The sequence below is a fragment of the Trachemys scripta genome, chromosome 9 (genome assembly GCF_013100865.1).
Source record: "Trachemys scripta elegans isolate TJP31775 chromosome 9, CAS_Tse_1.0, whole genome shotgun sequence".
Classification (NCBI taxonomy): Eukaryota; Metazoa; Chordata; order Testudines; family Emydidae; genus Trachemys; species Trachemys scripta.
This window is the reverse complement of record NC_048306.1, coordinates 72,079,388-72,101,612: the sequence shown is the minus strand read 5'-3', so window position 1 is coordinate 72,101,612 and position 22,225 is coordinate 72,079,388. Positions and strand designations below refer to the sequence as shown.

The 22,225-nt window shown below is 45.4% G+C and overlaps 1 protein-coding gene across 7 annotated transcripts in view; it reads left to right on the top strand.

Annotated features, from left to right (window-relative positions):
- TFDP2 (transcription factor Dp-2) overlaps positions 1–22,225 on the top strand; it is a 179,029-nt gene that overhangs the window by 84,044 nt on the left and 72,760 nt on the right. For 6 of the 7 annotated variants that reach the window (XM_034781710.1, XM_034781709.1, XM_034781706.1 and 3 more), the window contains one exon: positions 17,208–17,311. The exons of the other annotated variant lie outside the window; for it this stretch is intronic. In XM_034781710.1, the coding sequence (XP_034637601.1) occupies positions 17,309–17,311 (3 nt within the window). In that variant the 5' untranslated portion in view covers positions 17,208–17,308. The remainder of the gene's footprint in view (positions 1–17,207; positions 17,312–22,225) is intronic. 7 annotated transcript variants of the gene reach the window in all.

The following is a 22,225-nucleotide window of genomic DNA, read 5'->3' as shown; positions in this document are numbered from 1 at the left end:
GGATGGCAGCTATGTATAGATGATGGAGTGCTGGGAAAAATTCAAGTACTGTAGTTGTCTGGATTGACTTCTTGGTAAAAATAAATGTTCTAAAATCTAGCAAAAATATAAATTTAAAACTGTTTTTTAAAACTATGTAAATACAGCAGTATAAAGAGTTGTGGATTTCTTTTGTTAAGGCCTTATGATATCAAATGAAAAATGCAGTAACACAAATCCTGAAATGAAGCACACGTTGTTAGAACTGGTTGGAAATTATCTGACAAAACTTAATTTAATCAGAAAATGCTGATGCACTGTATTTGGTCAGATCTATTGCAAATTAAACTAAATTTTTGTTGCTAGCTAGGCAGCTTTCTATTGGAAACATGCTGATGTCCTAGGGTGGACAGCCCCACAGCAGAGAACCTTTCAGCCCTATGAGCCCCAGCTGGAGTCACATCTCTGAGGCTGCTAGATTCAACCCACTGTGCAGCAGGCAGCCACTGGATCTGGTGCTCCTGGGCTGGCTAGGCCTCTCGCTCCATGGCAGGGGCCACGCCAGCCCCAGGATCTTGGCTGAGGCTCTTGGAACTGGATAGGCTCCTCACTCTGCATTGGAGACCAAGCCAGCCCCAAGTTCCACCCTGAGTTCCTGCTGGAGCTGGGGCTTTCTTGGGGCTGTTTAGGTTCCTTGCTCCTCAGCTTCGATCAAGCCAGCCCCGGAGATGGGGATTCAGAGGCCTCTAGGCTCCTGGCTCTGCTGGGCTCCCTGCTTCAAAGCAGAGAGCTTTAGATTAGAAGCCCTGAGAGTTTCAGCTAGGCTCTAGGGCAGCCTTGCCATGCCATGGCTTCCAGGCTCCCTGCTTGGAGCCTGAAAGCCCTGGAAGCCCCAGCTCAATAGCAGAGGGAGCCTGGAAATCCTGGGACCAACTCCCATGATCTGCAGCTCTGGGGCAGCAGTGCCATCTGGACTACACTTGGGTACCCAGTCCACCTGGAGATGTTTCCCTGGAGCCATGGACTCTTGGACCCCCAGTAATGGCTCAGTGAAAATGACATTCTTGTCATTTACTGAATAGTCAGTAACAACAGCAGTTTCACATTTACTGTCAGAAACACCATGGTTTGTTGTTTCCAAAATGAAAATCTTCAATTCACTGAGAATTTTCAGTAAATTCTGGTCTTGTTCTGATGTGGTACAAACCCAGATTCAGAAAACTGAAACTTCTCCTGAAAAGTTTTGGCTAGGTCTAATTGCTAACACTTTCTTTGTTGGTGGATTCAAGTTTAAGTTTTCTTAAATCTGCATGAAGCACCATTTTTTAGTAAGCTGAAGATGAGTTTGCAAAGGCTTTACATTCCTCTCAATTGCATTTTTCTGCCTGTATGTAATGTGATAATTTTTTAACACCACATCTGATCAATTCCAAGTTTTCAGAGAATGTTCTAAGCATCAGTGGCCAGAACCCTATTAATTTGTGAGGAGGAAATGGGGGCACAGATAAAGCCTCTGCCATATGTTGGAACACAACCACGGCTTCCTGCATCTCTGCAATTTTCTATAGATCAAACAACTGTTTGATAGCACCTATTTACGCATTTTAGCATAACAGTATCCCAACTCAGCTGTGCTCACCCGCCCAGTAGAGTTTAACATGCTGACACCCTGAATGACCTGTGTCTCAGACAGAAAGAATAATAATGGTGGAGCGGGGAAGTGGGAGTGCACACAGCTTCTGCCATGGGGGTGGAATAGTGATCCCAATATTGTGGGAGGAGGAATTGGGACATACAGAATACCTGGCAGGGGACATTAGGAGACCCTGGTATTGTGGGAATGGGAATGCACATAGAGTCCCTTCCATGGGAGGAAGATTGAGGGATCCTGTTATGGGGTTGGGGAACATAGGCCCTGGAATGGGGGGAGAACAGGAAACACGGTCATGAAGAAATGGGGGGTACACAGCTGTGGCCAAGAGAGGAGAATAGGAAACACTGGCACATGGCAGAAGGGAGCATGGGAGTGAGAAATGAATGGGGTACTTTCACAGATCTCATCAGGCTCCTCCTGCTAACCACTCACCTCTGGGTCCCCAGGTGTTTTAAGCTTCCCTGTGTCTCAGCATGCTGCAGCACTGTTTTCTCTCTTGTTCTTTTTGGCACATTTAATTGGGAACCAACTCTGACTATATGCCTTCACAGAAATGGAGCCCCTCAACCCACTTGTGTTAGGCTGCCAGGGCCAGTGCTGATCCCCAAAATATTCCAGGAGCTTAAAAGTATGTTCTCCCAGGATTCCACCAAAGATGTGATCTTTCTGGGTTATGGTTTAACTCTCTCAGAAGACACGTGGCATATGTAGCATACAATACACACAGACACTTTTCCCAGAGTCTAGCATAGGGGTGAGTAAACTTTTTCGCCCAAGGGCCACATTGGGGTTGTAAAACGGTATGGAGGACCAGGTAGGGAAGGCTGTGCCTCCCCAAGCAGCCGGGGGCCTACCCCCATCCGCCCCCTCCCACTTCCCGCCCCCTGACTGCCCTGCTCCAAGCCCCCAGTCCATCCAACACACACACCCCACTCCTTGTCCCCTAACTGCCCCTTCGTGGGACCGCTCCCCCGGGACCCTGCCCCCTACCAACTCTTCCACCCCCACTCCCTGTCCCCTGACTGCCCTGACCCCTATCCACACCCTTGCCCCCTGACAGCCCCCCCCTCCCCCGAGACTCCCACACCTATCCAATCCCTCCTTTTCCCTGACCCCCCCCACCCCTCCCCCGAACCTCCACCCTATCCAACTGCCTCCTGGGGCCCCCTGCCCCTAACTGCCCCCCCCGGGACCTCACTCCTTATCCAACCATCCCCTGCTCCCTGTCCCCTGACTGTCCCCCAGGACCCACTGCCGCTTATCCAACGCCCCCCCCCCCCCACACACACACACTCCTCACCTCCTTACCATGCTGCTCAGAGCAGCAGGACTGGCTTATTGGAAAGCCTAGAGGTGGGCGGGTGCAAGCCGCACAGCCCAGCAGGAGTGGTGGGCCAGAGCGCTCCCCACATAGCTGCGGGGGAGAGGGGAGCTCAGGGGCTGGACAGGACAGTCCCGCGGGCTGTAGTTTGACCTCCTCTGGTTTAGCACATTATTGTCCTTTAATAGCACGAGAAATACACAGATCCATACAAAATAATAAATTCTACACCATTTTCCTGCGTCCGTTTCCTCACCACTCCAGAGCAGTTTTGCGCTAGGGTCAGGATCCTCTGGAGACACCTAGGTCGTTCTGCTGCACAGCATGGATTGTGTGCTGAAACATAGTCTCTCCCCTCAACTCATCACCTCTCACTTGGGCTGTCCATGGCCTTCCTTCTTCCTGTCCACTTTTGCTTCTTTGTTTTGTCTTTTGGCAACTTTTCACTCTTCCAAAAATACCTCTCAGACCAGAGGAGGAAGTTCCTTCTCCCAGCAAATTCCCTTATCTATTGATCATTCATTAAGAGATAAGTACTCCCCATTGTCCCTGATCACGGGAAGATATTGACACAGCACTGCTAACCTATGATGGATACATATATAGAGGGGTATTGGTGATACAGCAGTTTTTATAGCAACAGCTTCACAGGATCAATCAGAATTCACAAGTTCTTCTTCAAGTGATGGTCTCTATGTGTATTCCACACATAGGTATGCATGCACACCATGCACCTGAATCTGGAAATTCTTCAAAGCAGTGTCCATTGGCCCACATATGCGCAGTAGCTCTCCTCATGCTCCCAACCAATGATATATAAGGTTGGGTGGGCCAACACCTCTCCAGTTCCTTCTGACCACCACATGGCCTGAGTCAGAATTGTGTCCTTTTTCACTTCTACTTGGAGTGGAGCTTTCAACACCTAAGCCCAAGGATGATTCTTCTAGGGCTTCCCTTGAGAGTAGAGGGCACTCTCATGGGTGCCAGGACAGGGTCCCCATCACAGACTATCCATAAGAGATGTACTTCTTCTCCATGCCTGTCCAGATTGGGTGAGACATCTTGCACAGAACCTAAGGGACCAGCTCCATTGAAGACACACTCACACCCCATACGGGAGGGCAAAGCACATAAAAGGAAGGATCTGCCAGTTCCGTCAGTCACCTCAGTACCGAAGTGTAAGGACAGACATTCACTGGTTCCATCTACGGGCATTGGTCCACTCCAGACCCATTGTCATTACCGCCTCATTCATCTAAGAACCTACTTATCTACTGATGCAGATGCACCAGGGGTCCTTCAGATTTGACTGACTGAACCCCTCGGACACTAGGGCATATGGAGACTTACATAACACCACAGCATATATTCCTTCTTTATCCACAGTCTCCTCTTGTCTCCGGCCTACATCAGTGTCCCAGGCGGGATCTACATCAGTGAAGCAGTACTCCTTCGCAATCTCTGCCGAATACCAGGAGCTGCTCCAAAGAGTTCCCAGTGACCTCCAGACACCACTAGAGGAGGTCCAGGATTCTCAACATTGGCTCCTGGACATCATGCAATCCCAGGGACCAAGTAAAGAGGCCCTCTTGATCAATGAGGCCATACTAAAGCCAACCAGAGCAGTATGGCACACTCCAACATCCTGTGCCCCTATCCCCCCCCACACACACATACCCCTCAAGAGGTGATATTTTGTTCTAGCCAAAGGAGCTGAATTTTTATTCTCCCATTCTGCCCCCAACTCTCACTGGTGGTACAGGCAGTTACAGAAAGGGCTCAATCGCACTATCAAAGGGCCACCTGGGCAGCTAAGAGCTCCAAGAGACCGGACCTCCTACAGGGGAAGTTCTTCTCCATAGGCCTGCAATTTCATGTCACTAACTACTAAGCTGTGTTAGCAAAATATGATTTTAAGAACCCTTCCAGGCTTGTAGACTTCATAGATAAGCTTCCCACAGAGGACAGGGCCTAATTTCATTCTCTTTTAGATGAGGGGAAGCTATTGGCAAAAGTAGCCCTCCTGGCTGCAATGGATGTGGTAGAGACAGCTTCCAGAAGTCTGGCCACTAGTTTAGTCATGAGGAGGGACCCTTGGCTATATACGTCAGGGTTTCCTAGGGAGGTCCAAAACATCATCCAGGACCTCCCCTTTGCTGAGTCAAATCTCTTTAATGGGAGAACGTATGAGTCCCTGCACGCTAAAGGACTCAAGATCAACTCTCTGCATTCCTTGGGGATTTATACTCCAGCCCTGAGGAGAAAATCCCAGAGAGAGTCCTATAGACCAAGGCCACCCCCTCCTCATGCACCTTATTACTAGCCACTCAGCAAGCCTCCACAAATGCCAGAGGATTCAGAGGCCTCGCTTCTCAGCCCCCTCCACTGCCACGGCCTGTACTCACTCCCAGCCGCCAGCCAAGGGATATTTTTGACGTATTGGTCAAGACCTGCATACCACCACGGATGCCACCCACCTCTTCCCCTATCATCTTTGGGGGCCATCTCACATTCTTCGCTCACAACTGGAGGAAGATTGCTATGAACAATTGGGTTCTGGAGATTATACATCAGAGATACTCCATAGAGTTTCTCACCTTTCCTCCTCATTCACTGCCTTCCTGGTTCTACTTCAGGGACCACTCTCACAAAGTAATTCATCAAGAAGCAGAATCCCTTTTACACAGAGGGGCAGTAGAGCACATCCCTCCTCATTACCACGGGAGGGGGTTCTACACTCCATAGTTCCTAATTCCCCAAAAAAACTCTGCATGGAGACCCATCCTGGACCTTCAGCATCTTTATTCAAAAACTGAAATTCCGGATGATTATATTGGTATCAGTAATCCCCTGCCATCAGGAAGGACTATGGTTCGTGGCCCTCAATCTGAAGGATGCGTATTTCCATGTGTACAGTCATCCATCGCACAGAAAGTTCCTGCATTTTATGGTAGGCCAGGAACACTTCCAGTTTTGAGTCCTCCCCTTTTGGGTTAGCTACGGCACCCAAAGTATTTATGAAAGTTTTCTCTGTGGTAGCAGCCCAGATGGTACACCAGGGATATATGATATTTTCGTACTGGGACAATTGGCTCCTGGTAGGCCAATCTCGTCAGGCGATCAGGTCGGCAACAGGATATCTGGGCCCCATATTGGACACATATTGGAACTGAGAGTAGTCCACCTTGTGTTCAAGGCCTTCCTTCCATTCATACGCTCACTCCATATACAGATAATGTCAGACAGTATTACCACTGTGGTCTGTATAAACAAACAGGGAGAAGCGAGATCTCATCTGCTCTGCCTGGAAGCCGTCAGACTTTGGAAATGTTGTGTCAGGAACTATATCACAATACAAGCCATATCCTCCCAGAGGATTTTTAAGTGAGTTTCGGGATTCATCTGACAGTTCTACAAAATAGCAAAAATTCCTCTCCCTGAGGGTGTTATAGCTCACTCCCTGCAAGTACAAGCTGCCTCCACGGCATCCTTATCTGACATCCCACTACAGGACATCTTTTTTTTTTTAATCTTTAGGGCGGCCACCTGTCCACACATTTGCGACATGCTATTTTGTAGCTCATGCCTTGGCTGCTGATGCAACATTAGGATCGGCAGTATTGCAAGCATCTTTTCTACTGGCTTGCACTTGCCTCTAGTCTGAAAACTGCTTATCAATCACCCACATGTGGAATATACTTAGGGACCATCACTCGACGAAGTGGAGGTTGCTTACTGTAATTAGAGGTTCGAGATATGTGATCCCTATCAGTATTCCATTACCTGCCCTCCATCCCCTCTGCTTTGGATCTGGATTGGATTTGCAGTAAGGAGGAGTGGAGAGGCGTCGTCCCGCACCCCCTTTTACCAACAGTCAGGAGCACGAGGAGAGCTACTGCGCATTTGTGGGTCAATGGACACTGCTTTGAAGAATTTCCAGACTCAGTTTTGTGGCATACACGCATACCCATGTGTGGAAGATAGATAGGGATCACACATCTCGAAGCACCTCCAGTTACAGTAAGTAACTCCACTTGTACAGACAGATCCCCAGAATCATCACAAGGAAATACAGCCCCAGGCATGAGGCAGGTGGTGGTGGAAGTTGCAGGGAGTGTCTGAAACAAAAGGGAATGGGAGAGTGGCACACAGGGAACTTGTGGGGGTGGAATGAAGGGATGCAAAGAACCTCATGTATTCAATAAGCTAGACCTACACAAGCTACAAGGTGTGTGACTCCCAACCCCCCAATTCACTAGGCATGTCACATGGCCATCAGCTTACGGAAGGCCTCAAACAGGTTTCCCCCTACCAGCCTGCCTGTGCAACAACTATTTTTATTTTTATCTGGCTACATAGGAGCTACGCACATTTTAAGTAATTTAAGTCCATGGCTTATCAGTAGTGGCACATCTCTTGAACACTACATAACTACATATCCAAACTTGCCATTACCATCTTGTCCAAATACTTGGTTTCTAAGTGATAGTTTCAATCACTGATTATGAGGCTGCGATTGGCTCATAAGGATCAGGTGCTGTCGGTTGAAGACCAGCATATAACATAATACTTTTGCAACAACTCTTAGTTATTTTTCAGTGAAAACACCTATATATAAATTATTTTTTAAAATATTAACTCACAAGATGGTAAACACAACACTTATGGATATGCTTTGTTCTTTGAGTAGTTGCACGTGTGTATTCCACTCAGGTGTGTGTTCAAGAAAAGGACACATTTCCAGAGATCTGCACCTGAAGCAGTATGTCAGGGAGTAGGCACTGAGACTTGGCTCAGTCCCGGGTCTTCGACAGATCACCCAGTCTCTTGGGCTGCTAGGGAGGCTGCAATGGTCCCTGACAGATGCATGGATTTAGATTCTTCTCCTCTGAAAAGGAGGACTTGGTCTTTCTCTTTATGGCTTCCCCAAAAGAAGACCCATAAAACAGACCGGAGCCACTCCAGCGCTAATAAGGACTCTTCCTCCTTGTCACGGTGTATGCACACCCCATCCCCCTTTGGGGCAGGGCAGGGTGGTGATATCACCATGGTTAGTATCCCTGGCGGCCCTTGGGGTGGCCACGGTATGGCCCAGAGGCAGAGGTTACAGCCTAATGGCCAGAGTCGATATGGGCAGGGCAGCACAGCGAAATGGCTAGAGTCAATATGGCGGGGGGAAGGTGGGGGATGCCCAGTGGCATAGCCAGGTGGAGGGAACAGGGGGAGCAATAAAAAAAAAGGTGCCACCCGCTGCGGCACTTTTACTCACCCGGCGGCGCTCCGGGGCTTCGGTGGCGGGCACTTCACTCACTCCGGTTGTCTTTGGCGGCACTGAAGGTCCCGCCGCCGAAATGCTGCCGGAGACCCGGAGCAAGTGAAGGTCCCGCTGCCGAAGTGCAGCCGAAGACCTGGAGCGCCGCTGGGTGAGTAAAATGAAAGCGCCGCAGCAGGTGGCGCCTTTTTTTTTTTTTTTTAATCGCTCCCCTGGGTGAGTACAAAGGTGCCAGGAAATTGACAAGGTGCCACTTGTGCTCAGTGGGGGAGCAGCCACTCCCCCCCAGCCACGCTACTGCCACCACCAGGGGGGTGGCAGCCCAGGTAGGGGATCCTGAGCCCACCCAACTCCACCGGGCCCCAACCTCACTAAGGTGGGAGATACCACTCACTCACCCTCCCTGGGTCACTTCCTACTATAGTTCCAGAAGCTGCTGTCCGTGGGGCACCAGGGTCTCCGAGCTCTTCAGCATGGAGGTTCCTCCGGGGCTCCTTGAGTTCCAGGCCTCCAATCCGGCTCGCAGGGTTTCTGGCTCTTGCAGGCAAGGGCTGTGGTGGCTTTTCCCCTGGAGCTTCGGCCAAAGGTCCTTCCCCTCCGGCAGTCAGCTTGGAATCAGCTGGGCTGCTCCCTTTTATACTTAGGCAGCAATTGGAGCATGCCCAGCATGGCCTGAGGGGTGGGACTTCCACAGCCCATAGTGTGGGGTTAACCCTTTCTTCATGCACACCCTCTCACGCTCCTCTTTGAAGAAGGACACAGAATATCACCAAAACTACTCAGGTACTCAAGGAAGAGCTGGGCCATCAACCCTTCTCCTTGGTACCATGGAGGGAACATCATAGTACTATGCTGTTGACTCGTGTACTGTCTGTGGGATGGCTATTGAGTCCGGTACCCATTGACACTGTTCCGGCACCAGCTTTATCAGTACCAATGACCCCACAAGCTTATGAGGCAGCAAAGAATTTGCTTTGTTGCTTCATCCCAGATTCTCCTGTAGTCTAGGAGTCCTTTACGAGTGGAGGACTGATGTTCTCAGCACCTACAGCTTTGGTAACAGGCTAATCCTCAGACTGGGCACCAACTGCATCTTTTTTTGGCACTGCTGATGCCGTCTTTCTCGGGACAGAGTCTCGACATGCTTCCCTCCCTTGGGGCCCATTTGCAGTACCAAATACCATACTGCCATCTGCACCAATACTGGCTCTTCCCAGTGGACCACAGACAAATCAAGGCACTTAGTGGCCCCTTCAGGATTGGCACCCCCATTGCGTACTGACTATTCAGATGGTTCCTTATGGCTGTGTTCGGAGTCCTCCTCCACTTTGCCATCCCCTCCTGGGTGTTCATCTAACAAGTCTACACTACTTCCTGAAGGAGAGCATCGGTATAGAAAACAGGACCATTCATATAGTCATGATAGATCCTCCTGGCCTCATTCCTATTGGTTGCCTATGTCCCTCATGCTTCTGCAGTGGCCCTTTTGGAGCCCTTGTGATGTGTTTCAGGTCCTAATCTCTGGAACACACAAGGAGATCACCAGACTGTTTTCTAGATGCCCTCCAGAGCCATCTATGTTGCAGGCCCACGCAGATATTGGTGCCTTATGAGCAACCAGTCCTGCAGAACAAACCATTGCCACGGAAGCCTTTCTACCACAAGAGGACCCACTGACCCCTGGTACTGACATTCCCTACACCAGATGTTTCGATGGCCCCAGATTCCTCCCCCTCCAGTGCTTGAGGATATTAAATCTTCTCGAGACCTACCAGGAAGGGTTACTGCAGCATTGGGCATTCAATCTAAGTTTGTCCAAGAGAACACTCACAAGCTTTTGGACATTCTTGAGACGTCAGTTCCTGGGAGGATTGCTCTCCCTATTAATAAGGCTCGTTTGGAACCAGAGAAGGCCTTGTGGCCCATGTTAGCCTCCTTAGCTCCTACAGCCAAGTGTGCAGACAAACAATAGCATGTCCCGATGCAAGTCTTTGAGTGTTTTTATTTCCACCCTGCCACAAGCTCCCTCATGGTCACTGCCACCAATGAGTGGTCATGACAAGGGACATTCAAATTGATCCAAAAGGGAAAGAGTCCAAGAGATTTGACTTGTTGGTGAGAGAAATTTATTCCCACGTCCACTCTCCAGATGTGTGTAGCTAATCGAGAAACACTGTTACCAAATATGATTTTGTAGAGTCATAGAATATCAGGGTTGGAAGGGACCTCAGGAGGTCATCTAATCCAACCCCCTGCTCAAAGCAGGACTAATCCCCAGACAGATTTTTACCCCAGTTCCCTAAATGGCCCTCTCAAGGATTGAATTCTCAACCCTGGGTTTAGCAGGCCAATGCTCAAACCACTGAACTATCCCTCCCCCTGGGACAATGTCCAAGTTTACAGATAAACTGCCTAAAGATGCAAGGGTGGTGTTCAGGGTTTTCCTGGCAGAAGGTCAGTTTGTGGCCAAGACATTACTCTAGTCAGTGCTCAATGTGGCAGTTACTTCTTCTAGGGTAATGGCCTCTGCAATTACATGGAGAATCTCGTGGTTACAGAAGTCTCTGACATCCCAGCAAACCACAGAGAACCTCCTTTTTAATGATCAGTTTTTATTTTCTGACAAAACTGATCAGATTTCATATTCACTTAAAGACTTCTGTTCTACACTCTGTCCATTGGGTATCTATACTCCAATCCCCAAGAGATGTTGGCACAGGAGCCTGCAACAACAGCAGCATTTTCAGCAGTATTACAGGCAGCCTAGTTATCTCCTGAGGCAGCATGATTTTTTGCGGAGGAGGGCAGAAGTCACGGAGAAGGAGGTCCTCCAGTTCCAACTCAAATCCACCAGTTCATCCTCTGGCATTAGGGCCCTACCAAATACCATACCATGCCACCCTTACTTCTGCACTGCTGCCTTCAGAAGGTGGTCAGAGAGTGATGACTGCTGACTGAGGGCCCACCTCTGCAGGCGGCAGCCCAGAAGTAAGGGTGGCAATACCATACCATACTAATGCTGCTGCTGGCAGCGGCTTTGCCTTCAGAGCTGTGCTCCCAGCCAGCAGCTGCCACTCTCCAGCTGCCAAGTTCTGAAGGCAGTATCACCACCACCACCAGCGCAGAAGTAAGGTAGCAGTACTGCAACCCTTACAATACAACCTCCCTACAATAACCTTGCGATCCCCCTCCCCCAAACTCCTTTTTGGGTCAGGGCCCCTACAATTACAACACTGTGAAATTTCAGATTTTAATAACTGAAATCACGAAATTTACTATTTTTAAAATCTTATGACTGTGAAATTGACCAAAATGGACCGTGAATTTGGTAGGACCCTTTCTGGCATCTTTGGGGAAGCAGCACATTTGACTTCTCTCTCGAGGCCAACAGTACAGTCACCAGTGATCATCCTTGTTCCAAAATGGTTGGGAAATAGAAATTGTCCAACTTTCCCAATGGTTGGGAAGCCATAATGACAGATAAGTGGGTCCTAAGCACTGTCAGACTGGGATACTTTTTCCAGTTCCTCTCCATCTGCTTCTCCCACCCTTTAGGGTACCAGTGCTTACTACCCAGTGCTCCTTTAGGAAGTTCAGACTCTGCTCTCAATAGGGGCAATATAAGAAGTTCCCTTTCAGCGTTGGGAATGAAATTTTACTCATCAGATTTTCTGATCCCCTAGTTTAAGGGGGTCCTGAGACTCATGCACAACTTTTGAAATCTCAACAAGTACATCAAGAATATAAGATTTGCGTGGTTTCTCTAGCATCAGTCTTTCCCTCCCTAAATCACAATAACAGGTTTACTGTCCTTGATCTCCAGGACGCCTACTTCCATGTGACAGTATTGGTAAATAACAGGAAGTTTCTGAGATTAGTAACAGTAGGTCAAGATTATCAGTACTCTACTTCCCTTTGGATTGTCCTTGGCCCCACGCATCTTTGCAGTGGTGACAGCCTTCTTGTGGAGGAAAGAAATTCACATCTTCCATTAGCTAGACGATTAATGTGAGGCAGATCCAAACATCAAGTTCTTCACCATGTCCAGGGCTTAAATTCAGCTGGAGTCCAGTGGAGCAGTGCTCTGGTAAATATTTTCAAACCTGTGGGAGCCCTGGCGGCTCCTGTGGGATTGGAGTCCCGCGGATCCATCCTACCGCAGAGCTAAAGCTCCAAGCTCCAGCCGCTGAAGCCCAGAGCCCCAAATGGGTGGGGAGCGGGTTCCAGGAAATAATCTCTCAGAATTTAAGCCCTGACCATGTCCATTTCATCTGTCTCGTTGATCATCTGTGACTCCTGCAGAACAAAGGAAAGTCGTCATTAGTTCCAAGACAGAAAAGCAAGTTCATTGAAGGCCTAATCAGTTCTACTAAATTGATGGCTTTTCTACCTCAAGACAGATTTCAGGTGATTCTCCTGTTGTGCCCATCTCTCAAGTCTTGCCCCATTACCACAATTCAGGTATGTTTAAGTCTAGTAGGCCACATGACTTCATGTGCTTAAGTGACCCTGCTTGTCGTGCTAAGCCTGCACATCTTTCAGGGATGGCTGAACGTAGTCTATCAACTGGCCATGGACAAGTTGTTCAAGGTTCTTTCTGTGGTCCCTAGAGTGGTGAATGGATCAGAAGAGTGAATGTGGAGGCAAACCATTTGCTTGCCCCCTTCTAGCCAAGAGGATGTTGCAGACATCTTTCTGATAGGGTGGGGTGTGCAGCCACGGGATTTGCAAATCCAAGCTTTGTGGATGGAGCAAGAAAACAGTTCTTCATATCAGTGTTCTTGAGCTTTGAACTGTTCACAAAGTCTGCCATGCTTTTGATCTTCACATCAGTGGCCCAGATACTCATAGACTATACATCTAGAATGTACTGTTTGAACAGACAGAGGGAGCACAGTCCAATAAGCTCTGTTGGAAAGTGATTAAACTCTGGCACTTTTGCATTAAGGAAGGCATTGCCTCCATTACTGCTCACTTACCTGGCTCCTGAATCAATTGGCCAACCATCTCACCAGGAGTTTTTCCTGGAATCATGAATGGTCCCTAAAGATCAGTGTGTTGAGGACCATATTCAAGGCCTAGGGTATTCCGTCAGTCAACACTTGTTTGCAACAAAAGACAACAAGCAATGTTGTCAGTTTTGTTCTCAAGCAGTTCACAGTTTAGGCTCAATGCCTGATGCCTTTCTGCCGAGATGGGGAGCGGCGCTCGTGTATTTTTCCCCCTATTCTGCTCATCCCTCAGGTCAGGTCAGATTGAAACAAAATTGTGCCGAGATAATGCTCAGTGAACCAGCCTGGTCGAAATTGTGTTGCTTCTCAGATCGTCAGAGACTCTTCAGCTCCTATGGCCTTTATCTCTTCTTCCAGACACAGACAGATGTGGCTCCGAGAGCCGAGCAGCCTACATTTCATGGCATGGCTTTTGAGTGGGTAGATCAAGCAAAAAAAGACTGTTTCGTGGCAGTTCAGGAAATACTTATTAGTAGAAAGCAATCCACTAGGAAGCATTTCTCGATCTGGTTCACTAGTCTGAGAATTTAGCCAGCGGGTGCTGTAATCCAGGACATTTTAGACTGTCTGCTTCACCTTAAATCTTTGGGTCTTTTTCTGAGTTCGCTGAGAGTCCACTTAGCTCCATTTTCAGAAATCCTTTTTCCCATTCAAGGGAAGTCATTTTTTTTCAAACCCGATGGTGGTTAGATTTTTAAAAGGCATTTGTTTGGATTTTTCCTCTTGTAAAAGACACACTTTTGGACCTTAACATTCTACTAGTGGCCCTGATGGGTCTTCCCTTTGAGCGTTTGGCAACCTATTCTTTGCTTCATCTCTGTCAAAAGATATCCTTTCTCATTGCAGTTATATCAGCCAAAAGAATAGGTGAGCTTCAGGCTGATGGCAGGTCTGCCATATACCCAATTTTTCAAAGATAAAGTAGCCTTGAGGTCCCATCATCAGTTTTTAATTAAGTAGTGTGGGCATTTCATTTGACCCAAATAATATGCTTGCCTGTTTTTTCCCCAAAGTTGTACTCAAATGAATATGAAGAGTGTCTTCATACTTTGGATGCAAGGCAAGCACTGACCTTTTGCGTGGACAGCATTAAGCCCTTTAGTTTATCTCCTCAGCTCTTTGTCTCTTTTGCTGACAGAACGAAAGGTCAGATAATTTCAGCACAAACAATTTCCAGATGGATTATTTCTTGCATCACCCATCCACTGCAGAGACTGTTGGCCCATTCAACAAGGGCTCAAGCTACCTCGGTAGCATTTTTGTGGGATTTTCCCATATTATTGGACATCTATAGGACACTGGTTCTCTGTGCATCTCTCCACTCACCATTGCACCATCACATCTTCAAGATCTGATGCAAACTTTGGGAAAGTAATCCTACAATCACTATTTAAGTAGATTCTGAGTTCTACCTCCTAACAGCACTGCTTGTGAGTCACCTGAGTGGAATACACATGTGCAACCACTCGAAGAAGAAAAAATTATTACATCTTCAAGAGGCAGTTCACATGTGTATTCCATGACCTGTCCCCTCTGCCTTGGTGTCTTGAGACATGTTTCACTTCAGAGGAACTGAGTGGGGTCAGAGCAACACCACCCTTATATAGCCTTGGGAGGAGCCCCAAGAGTTCCAGGGTGCGTGCACCGCCCCATTGGGTACTGCTGCTAGAAAGATCTCTGATTCCAGCATGCTGGGGGTGCATACACCTGAGTGAAATACACATGTGAATCACATCTTGAAGAACAACAGTTACAGTGCAGATAAGTAACCATTCTCCCCTCTCCACCCATTTGTGTATGGTCTGGTTAAATGTTGTCGTTGAAAGTTTTCATGGAAGAAGTGTGGTTTAAATGAGGTACTGGAAGGAAGTCCTGAGCATCAGGGAGTCATGGAAGAATGAGCAAGGGCAAGTGAGAAAAGAAAACAAAACCACCATTTGGAAGGGAGATTTGGGCAATGCTTAGATAACAGGAGTTGGGAGTAGTGGGAAATGAATATGGAGGTCTAGGCAGAGGAGTGTACAGCCTTACAGTTGAAGATAGAATGTTTGAACATGATGTGGAAGGAGATGGGGAAGCCAGTGAAGGAATATGAGGAAGAGTGGCTTAGAGCAACATGCAAGCAGGATGGTTTTTACAAATAGCATTTTGTATAGCCTAGAAGAGGATGAAATGACATGACAAGAGGCCAGAATTGAAGACATTGATCTTGACATGGGTAGGAATTTTAATTTGAAGATGAAGAGGGAAGGGAATTTTTAGTGAAGCCTTAAAGATGAAGGCTTTGGCATTAGCCTGGCTACGTATTGGCAAAGGAGGAGACAAATCATATGACACTGCGGTTGTGAGCTGGGTAAAAGGATGGTGTTGTCTGTCAGTTTATGGAAAAACCCAGAAAGAGAAGATGAGATATTCAAAATTCTGTTTTTGTTATGGTTAGTTTGAGATGACGTGAAGGAGCCATACAGAGATGCAAACAACAAACAAAAAGGATAGAGGTATCAAGAGAAATTTGAGGTTTGTCATCTTAAAGAGTATAACTAAAACTGTGGAAATGGATCAAGTCACCTAATGCAAAAGTATAGAGGGAGAAAAAGATAGGGCGTATGGACGAAGATAGAACCCTGAAGGACTCTGATGCAACAGGAAAAGGTGGAAGCAAAATGCATGATTCATGAGCTAGGAAGAGAACTAGGAGAGTGCAGAATTGTAAAAATACAGGGAGGAGAGCAAGTGGAAGATGATGGGAGTAGTCAGCTGAGGTGAAAGTGGTTGATACCTTGAGGAGGACAACTCTGGCGATGATGCTCTTAAGCCTGAGAAGCAGGAAGTTGTTAGTGACATGAGGTAGAGCAGTTTCATTGGCATGAAGAGGTGGAAGCTGAATTACAGGGTATACAGAAGAGAGTTATAGCAGAGAAAGTCAAGACAATTGGTGGACATAGTCAAGGACCTTAGAGCCAAAGGGAGATGGGCAGTAGAAAGATAAGTGGGTTAAAGGGATTTTAGAATAAGGTATGTTACAGCATACTCAAAGGCTGAAGGAAAAAAATCAAAGTGGTGGAGAGAAAGGTTTAGGACTGGTTTCATTAGTCATGGGAAAAGTGGATATGTAAGATCAGTAGATCACCTAGATGTTGTTTAGTGGGAACAGAGAGTTGCCCTCTGCATGCTCTTGGGGCGGGGGGAGGGGAGAGGGAGAAACAGTTTTTCAAAATTCTGGTATATGCAATTTGCCTGGACACCTGTGGACACATACAGGAACTTTCCCCAATGATCTACTAAAGTCTGTATCACCAATCAGCATTAATCCTTCCTGTCAGTATACTCATGGGCTTATTAAGACAGAGGGGTGGAGCAAATTGGGCACATTGGGTTTCAGTTGTTTAAATGCTTCTATGATCTAAAAGCTTGTCCATCATAGAGTATGCATTGACATGCAAACCTCCATGACAGGACTTTGGACTTTCCATCACCGCATTGGTGCTCAACAGATAACTATTTGATGATGGTTTGCAATGGGAACTACCACTCTTGCATTGTGAGCAGAGCCCTCATCCTGGTAAGGTGACACTACAATGACAGCACTAGCCCACTGTAAGTGTACAGAAAAATCATCCAGGTGTGGGTCTATTTTTGTAGGCACACCCATGAGTTTAACTTTTTATATTAAAGTATGTGGCAGCCGGTGGGTTCCTCTTTTTTGTGGAGACAAGAGGATATTATTTCAGGAAGTATGTAAGTTAAAATGTAACTTTTAAGGTAAGTAAAAATCTGGGGCCTGGTGAGTTGACAGTGTCTCGTTAAAAGACCTTGACCTTTTGTGAGGGTATGTTTACAAAGTACAAGAAAGAGAAGAAACTACATATTTCAAAATTTGACATGAGAAAGAGTTCACTAAAGCATTACTCATAGCTTACTGTTTAAGGGAATAATTTAGAATTCTGTTTTTTTATCACTTTTCTTTAGGTAACATTTCAGTAATTGCATTACCAGTTTCCAGCACCAATTCCCCAGCTAAGATTTTGCCAAAAACCTTAGGACCAGTAAACGTGAATGTTGGACCCCAAATGGTAAGTACTCTAACTCTGGGCAACATTACATTGTGTAACTATATGGATGACTTTCTATTTACTTAACATAAAAAGGTTAAAAGTGAAAGTACAAACTACCACTGCAGCTACTCCTCCAGCTATAAATGCCGTTGAATAGCCATAAGTGCTCCCCCTTGTATCCACAGGTAATGAAGTAGGAACAGTGTTCTTGGCACTCTACCATAACACCACTCCCAGGAGAGATTCTGTATGGGCATACCTACACGTTCTAGAGTGAATGGAGGCTCCTTGTGCAAAAATATGCAGCTACACCTATTACATGACATTTATCCTTTAATCAAAATTGTATTGAAAAAAACATTTTCCCCTCCAGAATGTTGCCGCTGCTGTTGAATATTTTTATGTGCAACATTCCCTCCACACAAGAGGAGAGTGTGTGCCTGGAATTCTGTTATTTGCCTAGAGTTTCAACTTATTGTTATATCTGTAACAGTGCTAAAAATGGTCTGTTATTGTCTATACTAGCTAAGCAGTGTACAGCACTGGTTCAGGAGGATCCATTTTGAGAACTATTTTCAGCAACAGATCAATTTCCTAATGGATAGGACAGTAGTAGTCTTGCATGCATAAACTAGACGTAGTAGTAAGCTATTGCTTGGAATATATGATATACAACAGACATCCAAGGTGTTTTACAAGAATTTGTTGTAATGGTTTCTAGTTTGCAAAACCCATAGTCTCCAGTGGTTTCTGCCAAGTTGGACAGGAAACCACAAGCACTATAGCTAGTCCTCCCAACTTTATTTTCCAGTGTACAGCGCCTTGCATTTGGTATTAGCTAAAAGCCTTGCTCCTAGAGTAGTATTGAGCATTTTGGAATTGGTGTTTCAGGAGTTCCTAAAATGAACTTTGTAAGCCATGCACTATATTGTTGCGCTAGAATGTTTTTACCAAAAACAGTGTTACTATGTGGATGCCATAAGTGATTACAAAGAACAAGAGTGAGAGAGAACCACAAAGTTCATACAATCACTGCCCTACAAACATACTCCCAGTGTGTGCATATGATATTTTTTTGTTTTTGCTTTTGGCAAAAATGGAACCTGTAATTCACAACTATTGGCCATTGGTTTAGTTCCATCAGTGATAGCAATAGTGAAAGCTGTAACATAGAAATAAATTGGGCATTTTTACCACCCTGTCATCTCACTCATCTGAGCACACACATTCTCTCCAGGGTTAATCAACACAGTGGTGAAAACTCCTGACCTGCCTGAGTCCTGTCATGCTAAAGCTTTCTCTGTTGCTACCACAAGTGCTGAATTATGATTTCTGTTGTTGACAGTTCAAATATAGCCCCTGCCATGGGTGGGTGACTTTTAGCCCCTTAAAAAACATGTAAATGTGTGTGGGGGAGAAGGGGGGATATAAGGGGCTGGAAATTACATCAGCCTCTAAGTGTAAATTCTGATAAATGTTTGGTGTGGGTTTACTTATCAGGAGCAGCCCATTTCTGCAGAGTAAGGTAAACTGAACAATTGAGTACTCTTAAGGGATGCTGTCAAGTTAAAAAACATACTTCTGTTTGAATTATTTTATCTACTATTAGAATGAACACCTGAGATTACTATAGCGTGAAAGATATTGGACAGAAAATGACTGTTCATTTTTTTGACAGTTTTAGACTTCACTGGGGCTATTCATATGAATAAAGTTAAACACACAAAGCCTAAGCCTGCAAACTTACCTACTTTATCAATATGAGAGTTCTTTGTGTAGAGATAATTTAAATATAAATCTTTACTATAGGCAGCTCTTCTTTTTTGTTGTGAGGTTTTTTCTCACAGTAACAGGATAGAGAAACTTAAAAAAAAAAAGAAGATGAGAAAACATGATTGCATAATGACAACATTTGACAGGGGAATCCAGTGGCAGGTTTAGGAGTAATTTCAGACTCTAAACTCCTCTTAAAAAGGACCAGATTTAAGTTGAGTGTAGGAGGGTTCTCTTGAAATACTCCCCATCTATTTTGGCAGATGCATACTGCCCAGTGATCCAGTTTTGGGTAGCTAAGGTCTTCTATGAATCTAAATGTCCAGTTAACGGTCAAATGTAAGTCAACCTATGGACACACTCCTACTAAATTTTATATGACATTTTTCTTCGCTGACCTCTTGTTTTAGAATAAAAGAGACTATTAGTTTAGCATCAATTACACTTGATCTGTGGGGGGTTTAATTTGACCCTAGGTTGGATCTGTGTTTATCTCCTCCTCTTACTGCTTTTAGGAAGAAGAGCATGCACCCAATCATACAGAGCACACATTCATGACATCAGCAGTAAATTTAGTGGTCCAGAGCCAGGACAAGCTGTTGGAGATAGAAAACTCGCTGCTGCTACTGCTTCCACCGTAATCAGACTCAGGGCTTGTCTACATTTGAAACGCAAAAGGGTTTCCCTTCCCCCCCCCCCCCGTCTCTTTCTTTAAAGACCCACAAAGGGAATAGTGGGCATAATCTTATTATTTTGTCAACCGATTAGGCCTACTTTCTGCCACAGCAATTTTGATTCACTGGGTTCTGGTTCCACACTTTTCTTGTTTACCAAGCATGGTCCTTGAGTTATATCAATAGGCCTTTTTGTTTGGACTAATTCAGTCTTTCTATTTCTCTTTCATACCTTTTCCCATCAACATTTGTTACTTTAGATTATTGTGACATCTTATGAACCTTCATGTATTTTTTACAGTTGAGCCTTACATTTAGAGTAAATTTGTGTTGTTATCACAACACCCATGACGATGCTGTTTGAGCGCATTCCAACACCTCAGCAACATGACTAACATCTTAACGTGTAATATGTAGTTCTTTACTCTCCCCCTCCCCTTTGGGGAAAACTGCATGTAAATTTTTTAAAACTTACATTTAAAAAATTAATATATGCTATGTATTTTTACTAGCAAAGGCCAGATTGAAGAAAATGCACCAGCTTTGAATGGAAGTTGGTGTTATTTGTGGTGGTTCTTAAATCCTGTGGGAATTCATAGAATCATAGGGTTAGAAGGAAGTGCAAGGGTCATCTAGTGTAACCCCCAACATTCCATCTTGGACAGGCCCCTAAGAAAGCTCTGCCTCTTGCATAAATGAGTTTTACTTTTGCAGTATACAGCTTTATTGTGTCCAAGAAGTGGAGTTGTTGACTACAGTTCTTGTCCAAGAGCGTTAGGCAATCTCTGAAGGTATCCAGGCCCCAGAACAGTAAGCACCTTTAACGTAAGGGCCAAGACCTGAATTTGATGTAATATTCTGTGCAGTGCCAATATATTGAATGGAAGCTTGTAAAATGTGCTTGTGAAAGCCTATGTTACTGTGGAGACATGCTACTGGTATTGTATTAATTGGAGTTTCCTGAGGGTTGGTGGTTTCATGTCTCACTATATTGCATTGCTGTACTCCAGATGGGACATGACAAAGATGTGTATTACTGAGGCCAGGTCATTGTCCGCCAGGATGGGAAGCAGTGCCCTAGCCAGCCATATGTGGTAGAAAGCATTGCTTGCAGTTGCTGTGGTATGAGAGCTTAAATGAGGAATCTAAGAGTGCTCTTAAACTGTGTTCTGACTTAACCAGTTGTGAGCAGCTGTTTGATGATACTCCGTATGAGTTTCATTTTTATAACAGCATTTGTAGAGTGACCAAGATTATGCATAATATTCAGAATGTAGCTTCTATAATGGGAGAATTCTTCTTGCAAAGTATCTCTCCATATGTATTGTTGTCCTCACCTGAGTGATCAGCAATTTCATGGCTTTTCAGCAGGTAGTTACCGTTGTTGGAGAGAAACTTATGTCACAGAGTCAGGAATGGTGATATTTATTTATTTATGCTATTTATGTGTTCTTGTCTACACTGTGCATATGAGTCTTGTTATTCTTAAAGTAAAATGCACCCAGTCACTCACAGGTAGCTCCGTAAACCCCAACTCAGTCACCATGAGCAGTCACCACCACCAAGTGTCGTCATTGCTGTTCTCCCAGGTCTTCACGTATCCTCTCAACTGCCATGAAACCTCCCCTTCTGGCTGCCCTATCACTTTTCAATCAGTAGCCAGAAGAGCAGCATCTGATTCATCATCAGCAGATTAATCACCCTGCTCTCTGTGAATCTAATATTACTACAGTATTATATAATTTTGTTTGCCTTTTTCCTAACTATTTTGCTGTACTAAATTGCTTCACCTGCTCGGTTTCTTGTAATTTAGAGCAAATAGGAATGTGCCCATTTTCTTCTGCACGGATTACTTGTATTTCCTTAGACTGAAATTCATAAAGTACTTGTGTTGTTAAAGTCACTCTGACTCTTACTCTCCTCCTCCACGACATAAAACTAGGTATTTGCTTGCCCCCATACCTATCAGCAAATGTTGCTCCCTTTCTGCAGGTCCCTTCTTCCACATTATTGGTGTATAAAATGGGTCTTACATGTAATATTGAAACATGTGGCATTGCTAATTGACTTCACACAAAAATAACCTTTGCTTTTTGCTAGCCAGCTTCTTACCTTATCTGTCTGCTGACCTGGTAACTCAATTTTTTGAGACAGTTCATAAAACTTAAGTCTACAGTTAAATCCCTCTAGCTTTTTGTCACAATGAAAAATTCAAGCAAGCTTGAAGAGGAGGTTATTGTCTACCTTGTTAACTCTTCTATGTTTTCATGAGACTTCTTAAAAGCAAAATTTAATGTTAACCTTTGTGATTCTGCCTCCATCCTTTTAATAAAAATACACACCCCACCCCCATGTCTTTTGAGAGAGATGGGTGATCATGGAGATATTTCTTCTGCAAACTGAAACATCTATTCCCTTGAGGGTGATTATCTTTTACCGTCTTCAGTAACATGCTTTGTCAAGCACAGCACCGAGCTAACTAAAA